This window comes from Melospiza melodia, chromosome 2 (genome assembly GCF_035770615.1).
Source record: "Melospiza melodia melodia isolate bMelMel2 chromosome 2, bMelMel2.pri, whole genome shotgun sequence".
In the NCBI taxonomy this organism is placed as follows: Eukaryota; Metazoa; Chordata; class Aves; order Passeriformes; family Passerellidae; genus Melospiza; species Melospiza melodia.
In genome coordinates this window covers 141,132,580-141,156,194 of record NC_086195.1, presented here as the reverse complement: position 1 = coordinate 141,156,194, position 23,615 = coordinate 141,132,580, and the positions used below count along the sequence as shown (strand labels likewise).

General features: G+C 41.4%; 1 protein-coding gene across 2 annotated transcripts; it reads right to left on the bottom strand.

Moving 5' to 3' along the window:
- Positions 1 to 208: 208 nt before the first annotated feature.
- PROS1 (protein S) lies at positions 209 to 20,911 on the bottom strand. Of its 2 annotated transcripts, none has more exons than XM_063150212.1 (15): positions 20,817 to 20,911; positions 17,979 to 18,136; positions 17,532 to 17,556; positions 17,134 to 17,220; positions 15,736 to 15,858; positions 15,500 to 15,622; positions 13,645 to 13,770; positions 11,491 to 11,612; positions 9,719 to 9,837; positions 8,162 to 8,351; positions 7,332 to 7,499; positions 6,147 to 6,315; positions 5,567 to 5,715; positions 4,639 to 4,852; positions 209 to 2,557 (listed from the first exon to the last, which is right to left on the bottom strand). In XM_063150212.1, the coding sequence occupies exons 1-15, from the start codon at positions 20,875 to 20,877 to the stop codon at positions 2,412 to 2,414; spliced, it is 1,980 nt and encodes a 659-aa protein (XP_063006282.1). In that variant the 5' UTR covers positions 20,878 to 20,911; the 3' UTR covers positions 209 to 2,411. The 2 variants fall into 2 exon arrangements, with proteins under 2 accessions (XP_063006282.1, XP_063006283.1); XM_063150213.1 differs by lacking the exon at positions 20,817 to 20,911 and adding an exon at positions 20,399 to 20,634.
- Between the last annotated feature and the right edge of the window lie 2,704 nt (positions 20,912 to 23,615).

Sequence of the window (23,615 nt, the reverse complement as noted above, 5' to 3'; positions counted from 1 at the left end):
TTTAAGCAAAGTCCAATTTCCTCAGGTACTATTAAACCATTAATTAACTTAATTATCTAGAGAGTATGAATGCCTATTTGGGTAGCATGTTAATTGGAGCCAGTTCTTTTCTTTGATGTTGAAGGTGATCACAATCTCCTGAGTAAGGCATTAGACCACCAGAACAAGCCTTGCACAGCAAAAATGAACAAAAATATGCAAATACAACTTCAAATGAAAAGAAACTTGCAAATGCTGCTTTATTTAATTCTTACAATAGGGAGGCACTTTTACATTAAAAAAGAAGTGCAGAGGTTTCATTATTAACTACAAAACCTGGAAGTATTATTCCATGAAAACAGAGAAATAGTGTCTGTGTGACAAAGTGATTGGTTTTTCCTTTCATTTCTATACAATTTATTACATTTAAACAAACAATACCTATAAAAATCTCTAGAAAACAACAGCAAAAAACCTTTTCTTCTGTTCCTGCAGGCCAGAAGCATTTAGAACATTGATGACACTTTGCTTTTGTGTCCCTCATCTCTTACTTTCTGTGCTTGTTGTATGAGGCAGGGTCTGACCCAGGGGCTTTCCAAGATTAATGAGTGCCACAGAGATATCATAAATAAAGCGATCATGTGTTTATGTGATGTCAAAAGTCTCAATTCAGCTCTGCCATGCATGTTTGTTTCAGTCAAGTTATTCTCCAACTAACACCTGCAGGCAGAGTGTGTGTGCTGGTGTGGTGGAAGAGCAGGGAAGGGTGACTGCAGGAAAGGATTTCCCCTGCATGGAGTCAGAATTCCAAGCCTGTTTTCCATGCCATCCCAGAAAAAATGGCCTTGTATTAATGGCAATGAGCCCCTGGGTGTCAGCCTCTTGCTGGGCTGTACTGGGTGGAAGCTGGGAGCAAATCCTGCATTGCACTACCCGAGTGGGAAGTGAAGTCAGCAATAAGTTCAGCCAAAGCAATAATAACACTGAGAGAGGGCTCAGATCTGCACTGACCCTTGCATTTAACACTGGAAAAACCTCCCTGGTGCCACTCAGAATATCCCTGAAGAAAGGCAGTCCTCCAAATGAATATTGTCACAATCCATCCTTCTGGACATCCACATCCACTTCAGTGTCTGAAGTGAGGACAGCAGAGCTGGGGTCAGCAATGCTGGCAGATAAATGTCCATGCTTGATGGATGAGAGGATATATTTATACCTCACAGCAATTCTCTTGCAATTTATTTGGTTTGGGGTTAACAAAACCACCAGGTGAGCTGCACAGGGAGGCTTCTGGTGCTGTGAAAATGAGCTTGGAAGTGGCAAGAACACTCAAAGGATGTTAAAGGAATATTGGAAATGCTCAAAATCAGCACACCTGAGGAAAGCAATACTTTTCTAATTACCTGTTGGTTTATTAAAGTTGGCTGAGCAAAATATGGCTTTACATTCTGAGGTGACTGGCAAAATTCAGGCTTTCAGTGGCAGCAGGGCTCACAAATAAATCTGTTCTGGAGCTCTCTGAAGGCAAGGTTACCCTAAATAAAGGGAATATGATGGATCATCAGACTGTGCTTATGTTGAACAGTGCTAGGTTTGATGGAAGAAGTATTTGCTGCAATTCCTTGGTTTTACTCAGCAAATTCCAGATTGATGTCCTGTGATGCAGAGTTCCTTCCTTGAAGCCATTTCCTCTGTTTTTCAAAATTGCCTAGGGTGTTTTTTAGCCCACTTTGAAAGTAAATGACCTGACCTGATCCAGAACTCTTTTCAAACTCTAAAGCTAGGTTCTAAAGATAGAAAAATTAAAGCTGGTCCAGTATTACCAAAACTGTTTTCAAAAACTGAGCTACTTAAAGAAACACTTCCATATTGAAGTTGCTTTACCACCATAGAAACAACCTGTAAACATATTCACAGAGAGTCTGGGCTATAGATTCCAGGATATTTTTTCCTTTACCAAAAGCACGTATCACAAAACATGTAGGGATTTTTCTTTGCATGTTATGCTTGAAAAAGTTTAGTAAGTCTGGTTTCATTTAGATTCTAATACATTATAATTATTTGCAACTTGCATCTTTGTGCTGATATATGAAATAGAAGATGTAAAATTCTTTCTAAACAGAAATTCCTAAACTTTCTGTCCAAGCTAAATATGTCAAAGGACATAGCATGAACACGAAAGATAAATCTAGCTTCAAGATTTCCCACTGATATATAAAAGAATGTTTTACAAAATTTTGATCTTGATTGTCTCTTTCCAGCTGAACAGAGAGGGGGTTTTCCCTCCATTCTATATTGAAAGGGAGAAAACCACACTGCTGCTTATTTCCCTGGCACATCTTGCATGAAATAATGCAAGCTCCATTACGGCATGAGACTAATTACACGAATTACATCTGAAAGAGAAAAAAGTTAAATTAAGATCTGAACAGTTACTGCATGATCAGCGGGCACGAGTGAGATCTGATGTCGTTGTGTTTGGAAATGGCTTCATCCAGGTCCAGCTGTCTGTTGTTGACCTTCACCTCCATGCAGCCATTGTAGAAAGCAGTCACTGGTGTAGCACCCAGAGGAACATCTGCACAGAAACACATTCAGTTCATTAGGCCAAGGCATGCAAGCTCCTATGGGTTTTTCAGGTCAGTCAAAACATGGGGAATACTCCACTCCCCATCCATTATCCAGTCATGGGAGAAAAGCAGCAGTTTGGCAGGAAACACTTGAGTTCTCCCTTAAGATCAAGATCAAGTCAGCAAAGCTGAGAAAGGCCAGTAAAATGTTAAATATGCATCCAGAAAATGGACTCCAGGAATGTTTTCCATAGTAGCTTTGCCTGTACAACAAGAGTTTGTCTCCTGGAGCCCACTGTTCCTGCCCTGAGCTACAAACAGCTGTTTCTGGGCTTAGAGGTCACACAAAGAACTGTCCTGCTTTTGCCAGGAAGCTACTCTAGATTCAAATCTACAGCTTCTCACTTGGGCACCCCTGGGAACTTCACACATTTTCCTGCTTCCTCACTGCTGCTTCCAAGTGAATTCTCTGTGAAAGACTCACTTTATCTGCTGCTCGTTTAGGTATTGTTTGGCTTAGGGCAGCATCAGATCATGGATATGTTTGCAGGAAACAATATGTTAAGCACAAGTCTTAAGGTACAACTGGCTTCTTACAAGGTAGACCTGAGGGATGCAAGTACCTTCAGCAATTAGAATGAGGATGATTAGGAGCTGATCTCAAAAGCACCCTCTGTTTTTTCAGGTGTTAATCACCCTATCCCTCCTTAGGAGATCGATGTGGTTATCTTAGGAACAAGAAATGCTGTTTTTCTCCTGATTTTTATTTTGCTGGTAGCTGAGGTATTGCAGAGTCCTGTAGAATTGTTCCCTTCTGCTTTTTTTCCCCCAGTGAGGAAAACACTGCTGTCACAGAACCATGGAAGTTTCATTTAACCTGCACTGGTTGTGCTGAAATAACAGGGGAATACTCCCACCACTGTTACTAGTTTGTGGAAAGGGGTATCAAAAACAGGGACTTATGGTCTTCATGAAATGCATGGGGTTTTTGAATGCAGAGGCTTGTTTTTTGGGGAGTTTTGTTTGCTTATTTTAATGTGTTAATTTGCATGTTTAAGATAGCTTTTAAAACCTAAAAACAGAGATGACAAGCAACTAAGGAGCAGCAAGTAACTAATACTTGCTTCTTATCTCTTTGAGATGCCTGAATAATGCAAAACTCTTCATTCTCAAGATGTTGATTTCTCTGCGGCTGGCAGTACTAAAAAAGAATCATTTAAGCATCACAAAGATGAAGAGGCCCAAGAAATGATTGGAATCTTAGTTACTGTGGCTCTGTTAAACTGCTGACTCACCTCTACTAAGTAAATACTGACTCATTCCTTGTCAATTCAAAACATGTCAGTCAAATTTGTAGCATTTTCTTAGAAATTGTGGTTCGTTCACCATAAAATAATAACAGGATACAGAAAAGCTCTACAAGTAGCAACACTGTAACCATGGCACCTTTCCTCTAGCAATTGTCAAGTTTTAATTCAGGTTTTGACTATTTCTCACCTGGGGCAATGCTCTTTTGCCCCTTGATTCAGCCTGAAGTAAAATTATTTATACAGAAATATGTGCACACTTCCTGGGCAAAATAATCCTTGTCATAAGGACATAATGTTGACATTATGTCTCAATAATGTTAACTTGAAGCTTGCTTTGAATGAAATATTTGCTGTTTCAACACATTCTCTGTCTCGTAAAGATTTCCAGTCATCTCTTGCTCAGAGTTCCTGACTTCCCCTTCTGCACTTCTGACACTTGGATTATTTACAAATGCCTGCTTTTCTTGCATTTCTGATGCAGTTCCTCAGCTGTGCCAGACGGTGGCATTTCAGAAACACGCAATGCTCACCCAACTCAAAAATCAAGATACTTTCCAAATTGAAACCTCTAGAGAGCCATGTCTTAATGTCCAAATAACGCTACTGTTAAAAAGCTGGCTGCCTCCAAAGCTGAAATGGCTGGAGCAAACAAGAGGCACTTGAGGGGAAAAAAACCTTTTTTTTTTTTTAATAATTGTAGGCTATTCCTAGCATGGGTGAGGCTGAATAAAATCAGGTTTGTAGAAATAATGCAATGAATGAAAAGGAAGATGTCTCACCTGGCAGGCCACCCAGGTAGGTGACAACATTTGCCATCATTGCTTGATGCAGAGTAGAGAGCTGCTCGGAGCTGCTTCTGTCAGTGTGTGAATCAACAGCCAGTTCAAGCTCCTGTTTGGTCACCAGTAGTCCAACCTGCACTCTTCTGGGGGTGCATAATTTCTTTGATTCCAGCTGTGCAACAATGATGCTCCCAATGGTCACAGTGATTTTCTAGATGGAAGAGTGGTAGATCACCAAAGATGTCACATGCAACTTGAATAAATCATTATACTTGGTTTTAGTGCACTTTGTACTTGCAAGTAGGAGAAAATATTAAATACTGATACCTTCAGCTGGAAAAGCTGATGTGTAACCATCACTTCTGATGATGAAAGCCATTCTTAAATTTATAAGTGAGAATGTTTTACAGGGAACAATTTTGGCTACAGTTCTGAGGTGAAATCCTGTTTCACCTACAGTTTTGAAGATACCCAAGTGTTCACTACAGGTTTTTATTTGGAGGAAAAAAAACTGCATTAACCATGGTGTGCAGTTATGCTCTAGCTTGGGATGGCAGATGTAGAGGGATATTAATGGAAACTTAAGGACAACAAAATCATTTTATAATTTAGAATTAAGATAATGCTCTTACTGGATACACTGCTGTCATAGTTCCCTTTCTGCTCTGTGCATTTGGAAGGAAAAGTTAAGGAAAACATGGTGGGATGGATCTGAGCTCAGACTGCATAATGTAATCTCCCTGGCATGAGTGATTAGTGCTTAGTCACTGCTGCAGCAATCATTAATAGACAGATATTTTCTGCACATTATTACACAATCTAATTTTCACAATACTGAGGCTACCAGCTGCACTGCAAGTGTGTGAGTAGCTTTTTTTTAGCTTGATTTTCCACCTGGCAGCTGCTAGGAGAATTGTAAGATCACCTGTGAGTCAGAGGAGTTAGAGTCCACTATGGACAAGGCAAGAGGCACTGTTTCATTAGAAACCAAGGCAAACATAACACCAGTGTCTGTGGATGGGCGAATACTCAGAGTCACATTTATTAGCCAATCTTCAGCACTGTCAAGATTATCTGTTTTAAAGAGAATAATTGAAATTAGTAAATCCACCTGCAGATGAAAAATTAATATGGGGTTAAAAATTAGTATTTAATCTCCTCCCTACTGTGGAAAAGTTAGTGCTAAATTTTTGAACTTATAGAAAGAACTATAATTCTAAAGAAACACAAGCAGATAAAACAAAAAAATAACCAACCCAACTAACTTTAATCCTGGATCTTTAATAGTGGCCAACCTTTGCAAATAAATTTCTGACTGTAAAGCCCTCCAGAAACTGGACAGATGACACTACTGTGATCAAAATCCTCATTCAAGCAGATTCCTAACAGAAGTTAAGGGAATCACTGGTGAAAGCAGAAGCCTTTTTTTTATTTTCTTCCTTTTAAAATTTCATCAGTTCCATCACTCAGTCCAACAAAAACCACAGGAATAGAAAAATACTCACTATAGTTTATCTGGAATGCTGCCATTCCAGTGCCAGGGTAGAAGGATCCTCTCCCCACTGATACTAAACAGTGTTTGCTTTGTTTTTCTTGAATAACTTCATTTACTCCTGAATGTCCCTGGTTCATCAAGTTCCAGGCCCGGATACAACCATCCAGACGAGGGTTAATCTACAGCAGAATGACAGCATTGGGGGTTTGAGCCCAAAGTTTGGTACAAAAAGTCAATAATGAGGCATTATTTTTCCATATCAGCTTATTTCTATGTAGGCAATACCAATCTTAACAATGCTATAGGTTACAGCAGTGATGCTGGGAGAAAACTGAATGGCAGGCATTTGGTACCTCAGCCTTCAAAAGGTATTTATGGTTTAGCATTTCCCACTTGGCTGCCAGGGATCTGGACAACAAGAGATTGCTTCTACTTTTAAAGCTCGTGTTGTGACCTAGACAAAAGGGCAGCAAATTTTCTGTAGCTGAAAGAAAATCATCACTAGCAATGTTCCTTGTTCAAAGCTTTATCTTTACACTAGAGTACCAAGAAATTTTTGGAATTGTTTTCTATTGGATGTTATTGTACTGTTCCATGATTTTTTTCTCTGCTTTGCTTTTGAGCAAAATTGATTTTTTACGTTAATTTTTTTTTTAAAAATCTAAACTCTCTGTTGAGATTGCCAATTAGTTTGAAGGCTCCAGGACTGTAAAGAAGACAGTTGCAACAATTTGACTGTAGCCATTCTGGAGGCTGGGAGACTGAAAGAATCATGGGCCTTGTCCAGCCTGGGCTGCTGTAAAACCTTGTAAAAATGAAAGCTCACTGTGCTGCCTGCACACTGAATGCTGCACTCATTTAGAGCTTAGCAAAAGCCAGGAGCAGGACATGAATCACCCTGAAATGCACTCTCTGCAGCAGCAGTGCTGTGATTTAGGGAATCTTAAAGCCATATTAGGAAACAGGCCACAGAATCCTCAAAGATTAGACCAGAAGTGCTGTGTTTTTACAAGTGAAGCCTTACTGAAGGCAGACTGAAAAGCTTCACACATGTTTATTTTCAAAACAGTGGTTTAATAACCACATTTTCATTTTCTAATTGGGTTCCATATTAGGCTTGCTTCTTCTGTGACTTCCAGAAGTACACAATTGAACAGAGCATGATCAATCAAAGTTAGTCTTATTATTTAATTACCTGTTTAACAAGAGCACCGCCCACCCTGCGAGGCAATCCTGCAATGTACACCTTGGTTTCCAAGAAACCCTGGGATTGTTTAAACAGAGTTCCTGGGCTGTTAATACTCATCACAGCCTCTTTAGCTATTTTTACACTGATGCTGTGTTCTAATTCTTCAACTGATACCTGGAATAAAATGCAAAAAATTACTTATACACACATACAAAAATGTAGAATATATTAATTTTTAAATTTTTAATAAAATAATTATGTAAGCCCTGTGAAGCATGACTAATGCTTCTTAAAACCTTGTAAAATAGTGCAGTCACTATTTAAATTGTATTTAAACTTGATGCAGAACAGCTGCCTATATCTAGGGACATTCACAGGAGGGTAACAAACAAAATCTAACTGACAGTAAAAATTTGGTGTGCTCTATAGATTGTGTGAGAAAGGCTTTTCATCTCAGCTGTAAAGGCTTGAAAAGCAAGATGAATTTTTGGTCTAGATGATGTAAAACTTGCTCTAAACACAGAGTATCCAATAACTGTGCACTTGACCATGCAATCACAGTTTTGAATATCCTGCCACTTTCCTTTTGATGTTTAAAATTAATAATTGCTATGTTCATAGCTAGAGGTAATTATCTTCTCTTTGATTGTTAAAAGGTAGCGGAATTTCCTGATGCAAGGCATGCCTGTGCATTTCTTGGCTGGTTTTTAAACCTGGGGTTTGAGTGCATCATTTTAAGCCTTTTAGTGGTTTAGTTTAGCTCAGTTTCTCCCTCCTTTATTTATCAGCATCCTCCCACAGTGAGTAAAAGGAAGGGAGAAGAAAATCCAACTTACTATATGCCACAGGCCATCATTAATGGCCTTGCCTCCACTGGTGACTTTTGTTCCAAACTCATTCTTGAATTGGATCTCAATCTTCCCATCCCTAAGAGCAAGCAAGATCCACGCTGAGCTGTCCAGGGATTCTGCATACAGGATCACCCCCTCTGCGTCGTACGTCCGGAAATCAAACTCTGCTGTAAATCTGAGTTGTGAAGAAGGAATCTTAATAAGAACACAGGAAAGGTGAAAGATTGTACAGCCTAGGATAACTCATTAGTAGGGTTAGAGAAAGGTTCAGAGATAATAACTTTTGGTGTTTCTATATCTGAGCAGTTGTGATTTTTTGCACAGTTAGTCAAAAGCAGGATGGAACGTAAGCCTTGTTGACTCAAATCCAGTGGGAAGTTTCCAGGTTAACACCTTGACCTGGGATTTGAAACAACCTTGGTGCAACTCCCAAATTCACTCTGACCTTCACTTGTGAAGGATATCCCAGTCCCCTGAGCAAGAAGAGAGATGTAATATCCCTATTGCATTTTTTATGGATGTGATGCAGACAAAATAGAAGATTTATGATGTGCTTCAGTACAGCTGGGTTGCCAAGTGCTGTCCTGAAAGAATTATGACCTAGGAATTTGCTCACGCTCTCATTTGAGGATTTGTTGGCTGGATCTAGGTTGAGTGTTTGTATGTAGCAAAGTTAGGATTTACTGTGCAGTAGAGGAGAGTAGAAGTAGAGTAAAAGCAGTTTTCGGGATTAGACGAAACAGACTAAGGATGAAAGGAGAAATCAAAGCATTTGGAAGGTGGGGTTTGCCAAGGCAGCTCTAACTCAGAACCGGGTCGCTGTCCCTCGCAGTGCTGCTCTGTGTCCCCTAGATGGGGCTGTCCCTCGCCAGACGCACCCACACCCGCTCTGCATTTACTTCAAACATTTATCATCTCTGAAAGCCCTTCCAGGACAGCACCAGTGCCCGGTCACCTTGGAACAGCGGCAGAGGGCAGAGTGCTCAGTATTTATGTCCATCTGTGGGCTTCTGAGGCTCTGGGGATCACCAGCTCCACAGCTGCTGCTGCTGTTACCTTCCAGTTGTTGGGTCACTAAGGCAGGGACGCTGCAATTTCTGCTGCTGCAGCAAAGAGGTCCGAGAGCAATAAAGGGGTCAGTGCCAAGGGCAATCGCTCTGACAGCTGTGAAGAAAATCATCCAGCTGCTGCCAGACGAGGCACTGTGCTCTGTGAGTGTCCTTGGGACGCTCTGTGTGTGAGAGGAAGCCCAGGGAGGGGCAGGGGGCAGTGGCCTGACTTTGTGGCCATTCCCATATAAAACTGGAAGCCATACTGTAACTATTTTCATCTAAGTTCTGAATTTTATGTTGATAATTCTAAATGCCTTCTTGTTTATTCATCATGTAAAGGTATCTTATCCAAGGGGGAGATGGTGATATAATTTAAGCATGCAATGCATTCTTCCTAAGAATGCATGCAATGCAATGCATTCCTTCCTCAGAAAATTAATGGAAACAAATATCATTCCAATGTATACTTTTATCAATAGCAAATGCTTACCTTGTGACATTTGGCAGTTTGAACTTTAAGTAGAGAACAGGAATTCCTATAAATTGCTCTGCCAGGTAAAGCAGTTGATAATTCTTTTCAAGATTCAGTGGGATACACTCAGTAACAGACTGAAAATGGTAAAGAAAAAAAAGCTGTAATGCATTGTGATAGCTTATGAAGCAACTCCTGTTGTTGCCTGCTAGCCTTTTTTATTTTTAAAGTAATGGCTTACCTCTGGGATTTTTGGTTTTTTAAAACTTGCATATCTATGTACAAATGAAATAGTATGCTTTTGCTTCAAACATCCCTTATTTAAAGTGCTGGAGGATAATCCAGGTTGACACACAGTTCTGGTGGAATACTTCATTTTTGAATTAAGAATTCCAATCTTCCATCAGGCACTTTTCTTTCACCTTTTCACTTTTTTCACTTTTCTTTCACTTTTCTTTCAAGGATATATGACACCCACCTTGTAGGGAACTACCAAGCTCTGTTATTAAAGTTCTGCAGAACCTAAACCTGCTCAGGCGTTAGAAGGGAACAGACAAGAGCTGTGACCTGACTTTGTTAAAGAGAAATTACAGAATCACAGTGCTTATGGACAAGTAGAACCCTCAAAGCCTCTTTGATCAAATTTGAATCCCTCAAAACACTCCACGACTGTCTTCTACTCTGACTTTGCTATGCCTGATGCAGCAGTTCCATTAAATGTACAGGCACTCTCCTTGAATTTTATGGCTACTTCATTTTATGGCTGCTGGCGTCACTAGTCTTTAGATTGAATGTATTTTCAGCTGACTGAACTTTTTTTCCCCAATTAAAAGGCATGAAACTAACTTTCAGATAGAGAATTAATCACTGCTGAACAACAGTACTGAAAATAAGAGCCTCATTACATGTCAACATTTCAAGGATGAGCAGAATAAAATCAAATGACTGCCAAGTGCTGTTCATTAAATTTCAGAAAGTACAAACAAGACCTAATACACAGATCCTGTAACTTGTGTCAGATCTTGTTCCTGCAGTTTAAGCCAAATTTTGTTATACTCTGTTGGAAGTGTTCTATTGTTGTTAGAAGTGTTTTATTGTTGGCAGTTATCTGAGCTCACTTCATATGACATCTCAGACTGCCTGAACTTTTCAAAGTATACAGAGAACCACTTACAAAAAAAATCCTTGGACTTCAATCCTTGAATTCAGTTCTCTGGAGTTTCAAACTTTCTGCTCCTAAGAAGTGTAAATTTTCAAACTGATCAAGAGCAGCCCATTTTGGCTGCAAGATGTTCTCCAACTGGCAAGTATTACTGAGTGCTTTTCCTTAAGCTATGGCAGATGAGAACTGTGGAAAACAATCCAGGGTTTTTTTCAATTCAAACAGAATAATTCTGAAACAGTGAGTGAAAACTTTTGCACAGCCTAAGGAAAACTTGGGAACATATGGACAAAAGGAACATTCTGTCTCTGAGTGGGCTGAGCAGGAATTATTTGTTTGATAGGAGAAAGCTGAGGCTTATTTTGGAAGCAGCAGGGAATAAAGATGCCTGGCTAAAGCAAGCTGCTTTTGACAGGACTCCTGTAAATGAGCATGCATGAACTGAATGGCATCCAAATCCCTGCTGCTCCATGAGCCAAACCATAGATCAGAATCCTCAGCATTTTCTCAGGAATTTTTAATCAGTTCTCAAATAGCTTCCTATCTTCCTTAATCTAAGTTATCCTCTCGTCAAGAAATACCAAACTTTGTGACTTTCCACGTGGAATTTTACATAGCACACTTTTACCTCACAATTCTTCATGTCCTTAGAGAGCTTGAACCCTTTCTTGCCATCACAATAGCAGCTGTAACTTCCTGGTGAGTTCACACAGAGTTGAGCACAAATATTTTCAGCACATTCATCAATATCTAGGGAAAATCAAAGCAGACAGAAGATTTTTTTCATGGAACAGACTGAAAACTAACACAAATTAATGGACTAACAGACAAGAGAGGTTCTCTGGAAAAATATGAATCCAAAAGGTGATTTAGCAATCTGACAGAGGCCTGGATGGCAGAGTTGGAGACAATTTGGTCTGATTTCTGAGGCACAAGGTGGCTGAATAGTGAGAGATATCATAAATTGCTACCACAGATGGCACAAATCCCATTCTGGGTCAGATCTTCTGCTTTCCTTGTAAGACATGCTAAGAGCTCAGATTATTAAAAGTATGTAGGGCAAATATGTGAAGAAAGTATGTGCTTTATTAATATAAACCCCAAATAATCTCAGGGCAAAATACCTTTTAAAATAATATAGAATAGTCTCATAATGCCTCAGGTTCAGATAGTATCTATTTGTGGAGAAGAATAGTCTGATTTGAGCTGATTTAAGCTAAATCGATAAAAGAATTTCATTTTTTATTTAGTAGGTTGTGTAAAATAAGTAATTTAGAAATGAAAGGCTGTTTAAACAGCCAATGTAAATTTTACATTTCTAATATAGAAACAAAATCTCTCCCTGACAAGAGACTCCAATGAGGGTGAATTTGGCTTCAGATTAAAGCAACTGCAACATTTATTCTGAAACCAATATTTCTTCTAGTGGGAAGAAAACATTTTGTACCAATGCATGCATTTAAATATGGGGGTTTTTAGGACTAAAATACTTTTTTTTTTTGCTGTTGCTTGGAGGAAGAGAGGTAATGAAAAATGTAACAAACCCTGTTCTGTTCTTCAGTCTAATAGTATCTGTCATCATAGAGATAGCTGTGCACAAATGTATGTAAATTCGATTTTCCTAATAAGCATAATTGAGTTTAGCCACCTACAAGCAATATGACAATGAAAAGCTCATGTCATTTAGTATTTCTGTGAGGCTACATTCCTGTCAGGCTGCACAATCCTGTCCTTAGACAGGATTTGGTGACTCATTTAATGTGGTTACAACAAGGTCTAAAAGCTTAGCAGCATAATCCTCCTGCTAGGGAGGTAAGACTTTCCCCGTTGGAATGTCATCATCTTGGCAACCTCCTGAATCCATGTCCCAGTAGAAACACAACACTTACATGGGCTGCATCAAATTGGATTTATCTGAAGGAAACCCTGAGAGGAGGAAAAATTAATTACTGTGAAATTTTTCTCACTTTGGTGCATGCAGGAACAGAAAATTGTCAGTAGTGTTTCAATCCCATGGTAACTGGACAAAGAGCTGACACCTGGATATGTAAACACTGCCACTGTGCAGAGCTTTGGCACAAAAGACCTGCAGGAAAAGCCATGGAGCTGAAGATTCATGGCCACCAGAAAGCTGCTTTTGTGTCCTTCTGAGCAGTAATGCAAGGCAGCTTTTAAAATAGAAATCACTGATAGATTTCCCTTAAACTGACAGTGTAAAAGATTCATCTTCATTGTAAAAGTCTAAGAGCTTTCCTATCTGTTTGCAACTGAAATTTAATTTCTGATGTGCAGTAAACAGAAACTTTAACAAGTACAGAGAAATTAGGCATATTCTAAGATAAATATGCAAACACTTCTAACAGTGTAGAAGTTCTGGTCTTTGTATGAGTGGCTTCTTGCTACTTCACTGCAAGCTATCAATACTTTTCAACTTTGCTATAATTGTTACAGAACTTTGGAAATTTTTTTTTCAAGATTGTCATTTCAGGAAAGATTCTTTTGGAGCAGCTCTTTTTTTTCACAGTTTTTTCTCTGAGTATTTAGGAATAGATTTATTTGACATCTGAGATCTTTATAAAAAAAACATTTAAAAAAAACTTTAGAGAACTGCCACGCTGTCATGTAATGCAACCTGACAACAATTAATTTAATAAAGAATATGAAGATTCAGAAATGCGCTGCTAGATGAGGAGCTGAGTTTGGTAAAGAAGTGGATTAAAAAAGAAGGAGGGAAGGCGAAGAGGAAAGATATGAAAAAGGGGGAGCTGGAGCAAAGACCCACCTTCACAGGTCTTGGAAGTTGAATTATATGTGTAGCCTTCTGGACATTCACACTCATATTTCCCCTGCGTGTTTTTACAGGTGGCTGTCCCACAGATGTTTGGATGTAGCACACATTCATTTATATCTAGAAACACAAACAAGTTATTAAAAAACAGCTCCCACTCTTGTACACCATTTTTCTTCCCAACCTTATCCAACACTGTGCGAACTGAGTGAGGTTGGCAAAATTTCTTGGTAGCTCTACCATGCTGCCACAGCAGACTAGAGCTACAGCCAGAAAGATTCCCAGAGGGCTGTAAAAGACATTTCTGCATGCCCCCAGTGAAAAATTCTCTGCTTGCCTTTCTCTCCCATCCCTTCATGTGGGTAACAGGGAAAGGGATGCATGTCTAGGAAGGCAGAGAGAGAAACAGGCTACAAATTTCCCAAAACGTAAACCAGACTGCATAGGAAAATTCCATCTTAGAAAAAGACACCCAGAAAGACAAGAGATAATGCAATCAGAGGTTCTTCCATGCTACAATCAGTTCATGTCAGTTTTCTTTTAATTGGCTATTCTGAGAGGTGTTCAAGTCCCTCACTGTCTCTCTCTATCCCTCAAACCATTTTAGTGTCTATCTTCTGTCTTGTTTTCAATTTGTCAATGTCATTTTCCCAATGCAGATGTGACAGTGGGATTCAGGGTATAGTATCAATCTTACTAAGTGTCTTTGAGACAGAAAAATATCAGATCCCTGGCAGCACTTCACTCCCACTCGTGGATGCAGGGATCATTCTGGTTTTCTCTGTGGTTTTGTAGCAGCTGTGGAAATGGTGCTGCACAGGGGATTCTGCCACTGGCTTGCTTGGAGTCCTGGAAATGTAGTAAGTCAAAGCTGCCCTGAATTCAGACTACTCTTCTATAGTTAATAAGTGTATTCCAAATTTCTGGTTGTTTAACTCTGTAGTTGCATGTAATAAAATATTTGAATGCAGTTTATCAAATGATTAAACTAACACTGAAGGCACTAAGGTATATTAGTCTATTTTTATCTTCGATAACTTTTTTACCAGATTTTCAGAATTAGAGAACTACAGAATTTCAGAATTACAGAATTACAGAAGTTCTAACCAATTTATCTGCTTGCCCTTTTTCATAAACCCACAGACTTCTGTCATTCTGGCATGTCTTTGGACAAAAGAAAAATCTGACATCATCCAAAACTGTTGTTCCATTAAAATGGAATGAAGTAGTAATTTTTTCTAAAAATGCAGTAAGAACCTCTAATTATGTCAATACACAGTATTTATTTGGAATGGAATGAAGCATGTAGATCATGGCCAACAGTAGACACAAGCATGCACAGAAAAAATTATGCTGGGTGAATCAAAGAAGAATCTTTCTCTCCTTTAAGAGTTTTTTTTTGATTCATTAATAGTTTCTTCCCCAATGAACTTCAAACTGCAGAAAGAGCAGCATGGCTAACTAGGAATGATTTAGCCTAAATCGTATTTACCAGAGAGAATTTCCACAGTAACAATATCAGCTATTTGTATCACTTGAGATTTCTGTTTCAGGGCGCTTAAAGGATATGCGAAACTGGTGTGAGACCAAAATGAGCTTTAAGGAGCTCCAGTAATGAAGCAGAATCTCATCTATAGCCATTCCCTCTTTCTTTCCTTGCTTCTTGATCTGGTTCATTATTTGGCTGCCCAAATCCCTGCAGTGTGTAACGAATGAGCAGCCAAACCAAACCAGGGCTGGATTTTTCAGAGGCAAGGCATTTATGGAACTATTGGATCAAACTCTTCCCTCTCTCTTGTCAGCAGGCACTGTGGTGGCATGGAAAGATGTTCTCCTGAAGTCTCCCTACCTCCACAATCCCTTTTGTTGGAATGCATGAAGTAGCCATCTTCACACAGGCAACGGAAGCTCCCGGGGAAATTGGAACAGCGCTGGCTGCAGCCTCCGTTGAAGTCTTCACATTCATTTATGTCTATAAAGAAAAGGGAATCAAACTCTCTGCTGACAGGAGGGCATCAACTGACCAGCTGCAAATATTAAATTGTGCTTCTGAGAACCAACACGCCATGAAACTGAAGACTGTACCTTCCTCACAGTTCTCTCCTCTCCATCCTGCTTTACAGACACAGGTATACTTGGCTTGTCCATCGATGCAATCCTTATACCCATCTTTATGGCATGGCAGGGGGCTGCACTGGTTTGAAATTTCTGTGGGATGGAAAACATGAGAGATCCTTGTTATTTGGGGTTATTTCTCCTCAACAATCACTTTAGTCTCTCTTCTTTCTTCTCTTCCTACAGGTCTTGAAATAGGAAAGGTCTTGATGTATATAACATGAAGCATCCCCACAACAATCTTGCAACTCATTCTGTCAGCAAAAATTTTTAAGTGAGTGAGAACATACAAAGCCACCAGTACTTCTTCTTTTTCAGGCAGAAAATAACTAGAAGACAAATTACTTGTTAAGCTAATCCCTGCAAGATGTGACCAGACTTGATATTATTATATTTAAAATATGTATTTCAGTTTTTAAAGAACAGTGCTCTGCCCCCATCATACTATCACAAATTTTACTAGAAAGATCAAAGTTTCAAGAATTCAAGATTAGAGAGTTGAATTTCTCTGTTCAAGAGTGGTCAGATGGAGAAAGTGGTAATTTACTGCACTATTACAAACTGATCTGGAAAACATGTTCAGCCATGACCATGTGCAGTGTAATTATTAAGGATTTTTTTTGCCTTCCATTGCTTTCAATGATAAAAACAGTGTCAGATGGTTAGGGATAAGTATTCTTATTCAACTGAAAGTTGCTTTGATATAACCAGGCTGTAGGAGGATTAGAGAGATGTTTAAACTGTGACAGTAGGAAATGTGGTAAAAATGGCTTGCTGTAAATTTACTAGAAAGAACACAATTCGTGCTGGGCTTGTGAATGCATAGGCATAAAAATCAAACAATTGAGAAACATGCCAAGTTTCATGCTTTGTGACCTTTAGTTTGGAATCAATGACTGTCTTCCAGATAATATTTGGATGATGTTTTGGTTTTGTTTTGTTTTTTAAATTTTGAAATTTTCAGCTGGTAATGTAACTACAGGCCAAAGAGTAAAGGTAGAAATGACAATTAACAAGAGACTCTCTTAGTCTACCTGACAGAACATGACTTGCTAGAGGCAAAGGGTTTGGCATAACAGTTAAAAATGTGGTAGAGTACAGAGGACACACTGGGGAATATTGCTGGGTTGGTGTAAGACAATTCTGTTTGCAGAAGAACTCTGCCTTCCATGTTGCAGTCAATTGTGTTCCTTTATCTTTATAAAGTTAAAAGCAGTCACTTAAACTGCTTTCTCTGGAAATGCCCTGTCTCACCTCACATTTTTTGGTCACTTTCTGGTTTTGATTATTGAGTTTGCCTGAGTTAAACCGTTTTGTGTCTCTGTGAACTGCTTTTTAGCCACTGAGCGTTCCAACATCAGCACTTACCCTTGACACAAGCCCTCAGGTCAGCCGGAGAGTCTGGAGTGACTGCAGCCACCCTGAACACCCCTGCTCGATGGGAGGCAAGGCAGCCTGCAAATGCAAAGCCACACAGTCAGCTCAGGGTCCAAACAACTCATTTGCACTGAAATTACACCACTTGCTGCATGGCATCTTCAAAGAGCCTGAATTGCAAAACTGGTCTGGGCATGTTAAGGACAGCTGATGACAGCCCAACCTTCAGTGCCTCTGTGAGGATCTCAGCACACAGGACATTGTCTGCACTATAATCAGCATGGAAATCATCCCAGTGCTAGGGGCAGAAAAACCAAACCAGTATTACCCAAATGAGAGCATCACTGACTCATACACTACAGTTGTTTAGGGGTATTTTTTGTACTTACTTAAATATTTGGGATAAAAATATTCCTGCAGAAAGAAAAAGAAAAAGAAAGGCTAAGAAAAATTTCAGGTAGATAAAATGACAGCAAAATACATCACCGAATATATTCTGAAGTATACTGGTATTATAACTGCAGAAGAAGAAAAAGTTACTTTGAGTCACAGAATATAGGCCTGGTTTTCTATATGACTGTAGTTTGGGCTAAAGCAGAAGATTATTTAATACACACAAAACTCAGTGGAGAGATTAAAATACTGCACTGAGTTGGACACTTGCAAAATGAAAGCAATGCAAATGAATTGGGCGTCAAAACTACTTTGAAAATTGTCTCTTTAAATGGGAGGATCTCGCCCAATGTTGTTATTGGGAACTGTGAATTCCATGTGCTTCTGTCTTTCCCTCTGCAAAGAACTGCTATCTGTGTCATAGATACTTATGAAATACTTACAGTTTCAGGATTATTTTCAAAGATTTCCCTGGCTTCTTCCCTATTGCATAATTCTTCAATGCATTCTCTTTCTAGATTTCCCTTCTTACTTTCTTCCATGAAAGAGTTTGCTCGGCGTTTCCTCAGCAGGAACTGAGATGCATACTGCTGGGGTAAAACTTGGGAGAAACAAAGCAACTCTGTTATTATTTATCTCTTTTTGCAACAGCTTAAAAATGCTGGTGCACACTGAGCAAATATGAGAATTTAACATAAAATTCTGAATTAAATGCTTAGTCAGGAGTTGATGTTTGCTATTGTTTTTAAAAATGCAAGCAAGACATTCTAGGATTCTGTATGTGGGGGAGCTGCTTCTGATAAAAAAAATCCTTAACTTGTGCTATTTATCTCGAATAGCATCCATGTCTGAGGCATAATTTACATGTCATACTCAGGACAAGATTTATTTTTCTAGATTATGGTTTTTTCAAAGTGAGATATGTAAGCAACAAGTAGATAAAAAAAGCTGATTATATTACCAGTTTCAATGATCTGCAAGTAAATATTCTGACCCTATTAAATTTGTGTGAGAACAAAATTATGTCTTAGAAAGTTAGACTACCTGTTATATGTAATTAACATAAATGTAATTTTATTTTTCAGAACAATGAAGACCAAGACAAAGGTGAGAATGCTATCCTAGGAATATCAAGGCAGACCATCTAAAGTGCTGCAATGTTGGGCAATCACCTGAAGAAACCTTTGTGTTACAGCCTCCTGAGTGAATCTGACATGGGCTGAGCTTGTAACTACAAACTAATCTATTTGCTTTCACTCTGGTAAAACTAATCATCCTGGTAAGGCAGTAAATAAGATTTCCTGAGAATAAGGTGGATGTACAGCTCACGTCCCAGGTTTTATAGCACACCTCTACCTCAGAGAGAAACAAGCAAGTTGCTTAGAAATGAAAGAAGTTCAATTAATTAGACTAAATGCTTTATTTCTCACTAATAAGAAAGTTGCAGAAAGACCATCTGTCCTGAGGCAAAAGGAGTGACAACAGAAATAGGAGAATTGTGTATTATAGCTGCTGGGTTTATTTCCATGGGAGATCTCTACCCCCACAAACATCATTGTCATTTAGCTACATCATTGTCATTTTCACACAGTTTTACAGTAAATAAAAGACAAGAAATTTTCAGTTGTGTACAAACAGATGTAACACTTTCTACTTCATGTTTTCAGTACAGTGGAGCAATGGGAACAAGTATTTTTCCCTACATCAGAGCAGTTCATCCTTCTCCCAAACTGATTTCCTGTAACTTCTGACTTTAAATAAAACACGTAACTCAGAGCAAATTCCATGTTTTTTCAGTGCAAATATTTCGATCCCCATGCACAGAATTAGCAGTGTATTTATCCATGTGTGTTTTAATTACAAAGATTATGACAGGACCTTTATTGAAAACAAAAAATCCTGACTGCTGCCAGTCTGATTACAGGAAACTCCAGCCCCTTTCTGACCCTGCCAAACCAACTTAACCCTTAATGCACTCGGGCTGCTTCATGCAGTGATCACTGAAACCTTGTGCAACTCCAGAGCCTAACAATTTCCAGAGGTGGTGCACAGCCACTGTGTAGGGAATGCTTATCAAGCATCTAAAAGTGATGCTGCTGAAAAAGAAAAAATAAATTGTGGGAGAGGATGAGATTCAGTGCTTTCTTACAGCTGTTCTGTCATGCAGATGCCACCATAAACCTGCTTAAAGTGGGCCACTTAAACATAACTTAGAGCTGCCAACCTAAAACCTCAGCCAAGGAAAGCACTTGAATAAAACCGAATAAAAATCTTGTTTGCACAGCTCTGTAACTCCAGTGACAAGACCATCCTGAAAAGCTCCTCAGTGACATTGTGCAGGCAACAAAATAAAATTGGCCACTAATATTTACCTGCACCTTGTGTTCCTCACCTGATGTTTGACCAAACCCACCTGCACTGAGGCTTGCAGAGACAACTTTATGATTATTGAACAGTACCAGCTGCATTTAAAAGCTGTTTTCTCTTCTTCCCCCTCTTCTCCCCTGCCATTCCAGGAATCCCTGGCACTGTTCAGAGCCAGGCATAGGAAACTGGAAATATTATGGACCACAGAAATTTTGGATGAGCAGGACAGCTCATTTCCTGCTCTTAAGGAAAATGACAAGGTATGCAGTGGAGAAGATAAATGGAAGCAAAAACGTGATGAAAACAGAAAATCATTATGAAATATTTATTAGAAGGTTTATTTTAGGACCTGTTAAAAACATTACAAAATGAACTTTCATCTTTTGATACTGCTGCCTTCCCAAGCCAGATACCCCAGCACCTTGCAGAATAGTAAACATTCGGTTTCTGTTCTGCCAGTTTAATCATTAGTAAAACAGGCCAGAAACAGGCTTACTTTGAGCTGCAATTCTCCTGCTTTCAGCCACACTGCCTTCTTCCACTATTAAGCTCAAAGACTTTTGGGTCAAAGACGGAATAAATTTTTTTTTTCTTCTTTTTTATCTGTATGTGATAGCACGTAGCTCTTAGAGGTCTGAATTTAGAAGCAGGGTGAGTGCGGCTTGCCGGACCGCACACCAAAGCCACTTTTCCGAGCACACCGCGATCTCCCGAGGGCTGTCCTTGCAAGGCAGCCGAGCTCCCTGCGCCGACACCTTCCCGTGGGCGGCCGAGCCGCGATCAGCCCGGAGCCCCGGCTCGGCCGGCCCGCAGGAACACACACGGCCCGAGCCCCGGGAGAACCGAGGGGCTGCAGGCACCGAGCGCCCCTCGCCCCGCACCCGGCCCCGCGTCCCCCGCCCCGCCTCACTCACAGGTCGCCGCCTGGGCCAGGGCGATGGCGAGCGCCAGCAGCGGGAGGCAGCGCGGCCCCATCGCTCCCGGGGGCGGCCGGCACTGCGCGGCTGCGGCTCTGCGGGGCCGGGCGAGGCTGCGGGGGCGGGAGGGAGGGGCGGCGGCGCGGCGGGGGGAGGCTGGGCCGGGGCCGGGCAGCGCTGCCCTCCCTGCGGGAGCGTCACCAGGGCGCCGGGGACAGCGCCGCGGGGGCGCGGGCGGGTCGCGCCTGGCCCGCCCCGCGGAGGCGGCGGCCGCGCACGGCGGGCTCGGCGGGCATCCCCGGCGGGAGAGGAGGGCGCTCGGCGGGCGCGGAGCGGGGCGGGACGGGGCGGGCATCGCCCATTGCCCCCCATGGCTGCGGGGCCGCCCCGGCTCCGGTGTTTACTCCCGGACAGCCCGGGGGGGGGGCCGGAGCGCGCATCCTCGCCGCTGATTGGCTAATCCTCCGCCGGCGCCGGGCGAACCGCCCCTTCCTATTGGTCGGCGGCGACACCGCCTCCTAGCGTCTGCGTGCGCGCCATTAAGTGTGTCCCACGCCGGCCGCCGTAGGCCGTCTCCCGGGGTGACGGGCTCGGTGCGGCGTCCCCGCGGCCGCCGAGCTCCCGGCGCGGCCCCGCCTGAGCTGCGCCCCACCGGGAGCGGCCCGGAGCTACCGGGAGCGGCCCAGCCCAGCCCAGCCCAGCCCAGCCCAGCCCGGAGCTCACGCCGCTCCCCACCAGGAGCCGCCGCCGTGGCGGGGCCGGGCCGAGCGTGGCGGAGCGCTCCGGGCCGCGCGCAGCCGTTGAGCTGCGGGGCCTCGGCGGAGGCAGCGGTGAGCGGGGCGGGGAAGGGCCCGGGGGCTCGGCAGCCTCAGGGCTGCTCTGTGCTTCTCAGAGAGCGCGTTTTGTGCAAAGCGTTGGGTTTATAACTGCCACAGTGGGAGAGAGGAGCGAGTGACACGGGCGGGGTTTTTGAGTCGCTTCTCTCTTGGAAACGGGAAAGGAATGGTGGGAACGCGGCCGGAAAGTGCAATGAACTGCTGGACTTGCAGTAACAACTCTTTACGGGAAATGCGGTGGTCCTAAAGCTGTTCCGCACAAAGATTTGAGTGCTTCGGGCTTTCAGCACGTCACACTTGTTGCACCTTATTTAGCTCTCAGCTACAATTTTGGCAGAGAGGATGGTGGTCACAAATCTTTGCTGAATTTGCAGCTACTCTGCTGCTCAGTCACTCGGTTTGCTGTTCCAAACATAACACAGTAAAGTGCCCTTATAACTGATATTCAGACAAGGAACATTACAGCAGGGAGTTAAATAATTAAATTATGTGAGCAGAGTCAGCTCTAAATGATTTCTTTAGCTGTGTTTCCAAGAACGTGAAAGCTTGATGTGGCTGAAATAAGTTCTCTATTGTAAAAGTCTCTTGTGAAGGTGATGTGCTGAATGTGCTCTACTGAATGGTGTGCAGGCTTCACTGATAGGTTTGACAGGTTTCTGGGCTTGTTGGTTTTTTTTGTCCTCAGCAAGCTGACAGATGTAATATCTGGAACAGGTTTGGGGTGTTGTTAGTACACCCTATTATAGTAGGAGTCCTAGTAAAATCTATGTATTGTGTAAGTGGCCTTGCCCCAATCCTGGTTGTTCTAGATGGGCTGCAGCTGTGATGTCCTTAACTGGGTGGCAGCTGTGGCCAATGAAGATAACTGGGATAAAAGGGGCTGGGCTGGCTGGTTAGGGGGAGTCTTGGAGAAGCAGCAGGAACAACCCTGCTGTGAAGAGCAGCTTGTGAGAAAACCAGCCAGATGGTATGGGACTCTAGAAATATGATAGCAACGCCCTATAAAACACCTGATGTATGTTCTGTGCATATTTCAGAGGTCCAGTCTCTCCAAACTGGCATAGCAGAATGGGATTTGCCTCCCTACCATAACATTTTCAGCAGTGTTGAATGTTCTTTCCTCCTAGAGTGGTTTGTTTCTGCAAACTTTTATCAAATTTGTCAATTCCTACCCACCTCCTTTAATGGTCTTGTATTTAAGCAAGATTCTTGTGCTAGGGCTGAGCTGTTCTCTGCTTTTCACTCTTGAATAAGTTCTGTTCGTCTCAAGAATCCCATCTGAATGCTCTGGGCCACATATGGGCTCAAGAGCAATTTTGTGGCAGTTTGCAAAGATAGTCTTCATATAATGGGATGGGAATTGCTCTGTGGAGGTGTTCAGACACCGAAAATGTTACATTTATGTCATTTGACACAATTAGAATGGCACATTTGTTCACTGAGCTGTTACATTTTACTTTCTAGAAATTTGTGTGGCTCTGTTCTCAAAGTGAGCTTTGTTCAGAGTTCCTCGTGGGTTGAGGCACTGCAGCCCACTGCATGTGGCCTTTTTTTTTTTTTTTGAGTAGGGATTTTGTATTCTTCAGAGCTTGATTTTAATAATTGTAACAGTTGTAATCATCATGTTCTTTTTAGAAACTTCTCTACTCTTCATGCACTCAGCTCTCCCATGGAGAAGCTGTTCTCAGGTTCTTGAGGATAATGGAATATAAATATTTAAAGAGAAGCTGTTGTCTCTGCTTTGGATGAAACCTGACCTGTTTCTGACACTGAATGACAGCAGACCCATGCAAAGGCATCCTTGAAAATGAGCTTCATAAGATCAGGAGGAGTTCAGTTCCTACCTCTATATATTATCTAAGCCATCACAGTTGAGCAGGATTGCTATAATCTTTAATTATTCACTTTTTGCCATCATTTAAAATTACCTTAATTTGAGGGTAACTATAATTTAAAATAT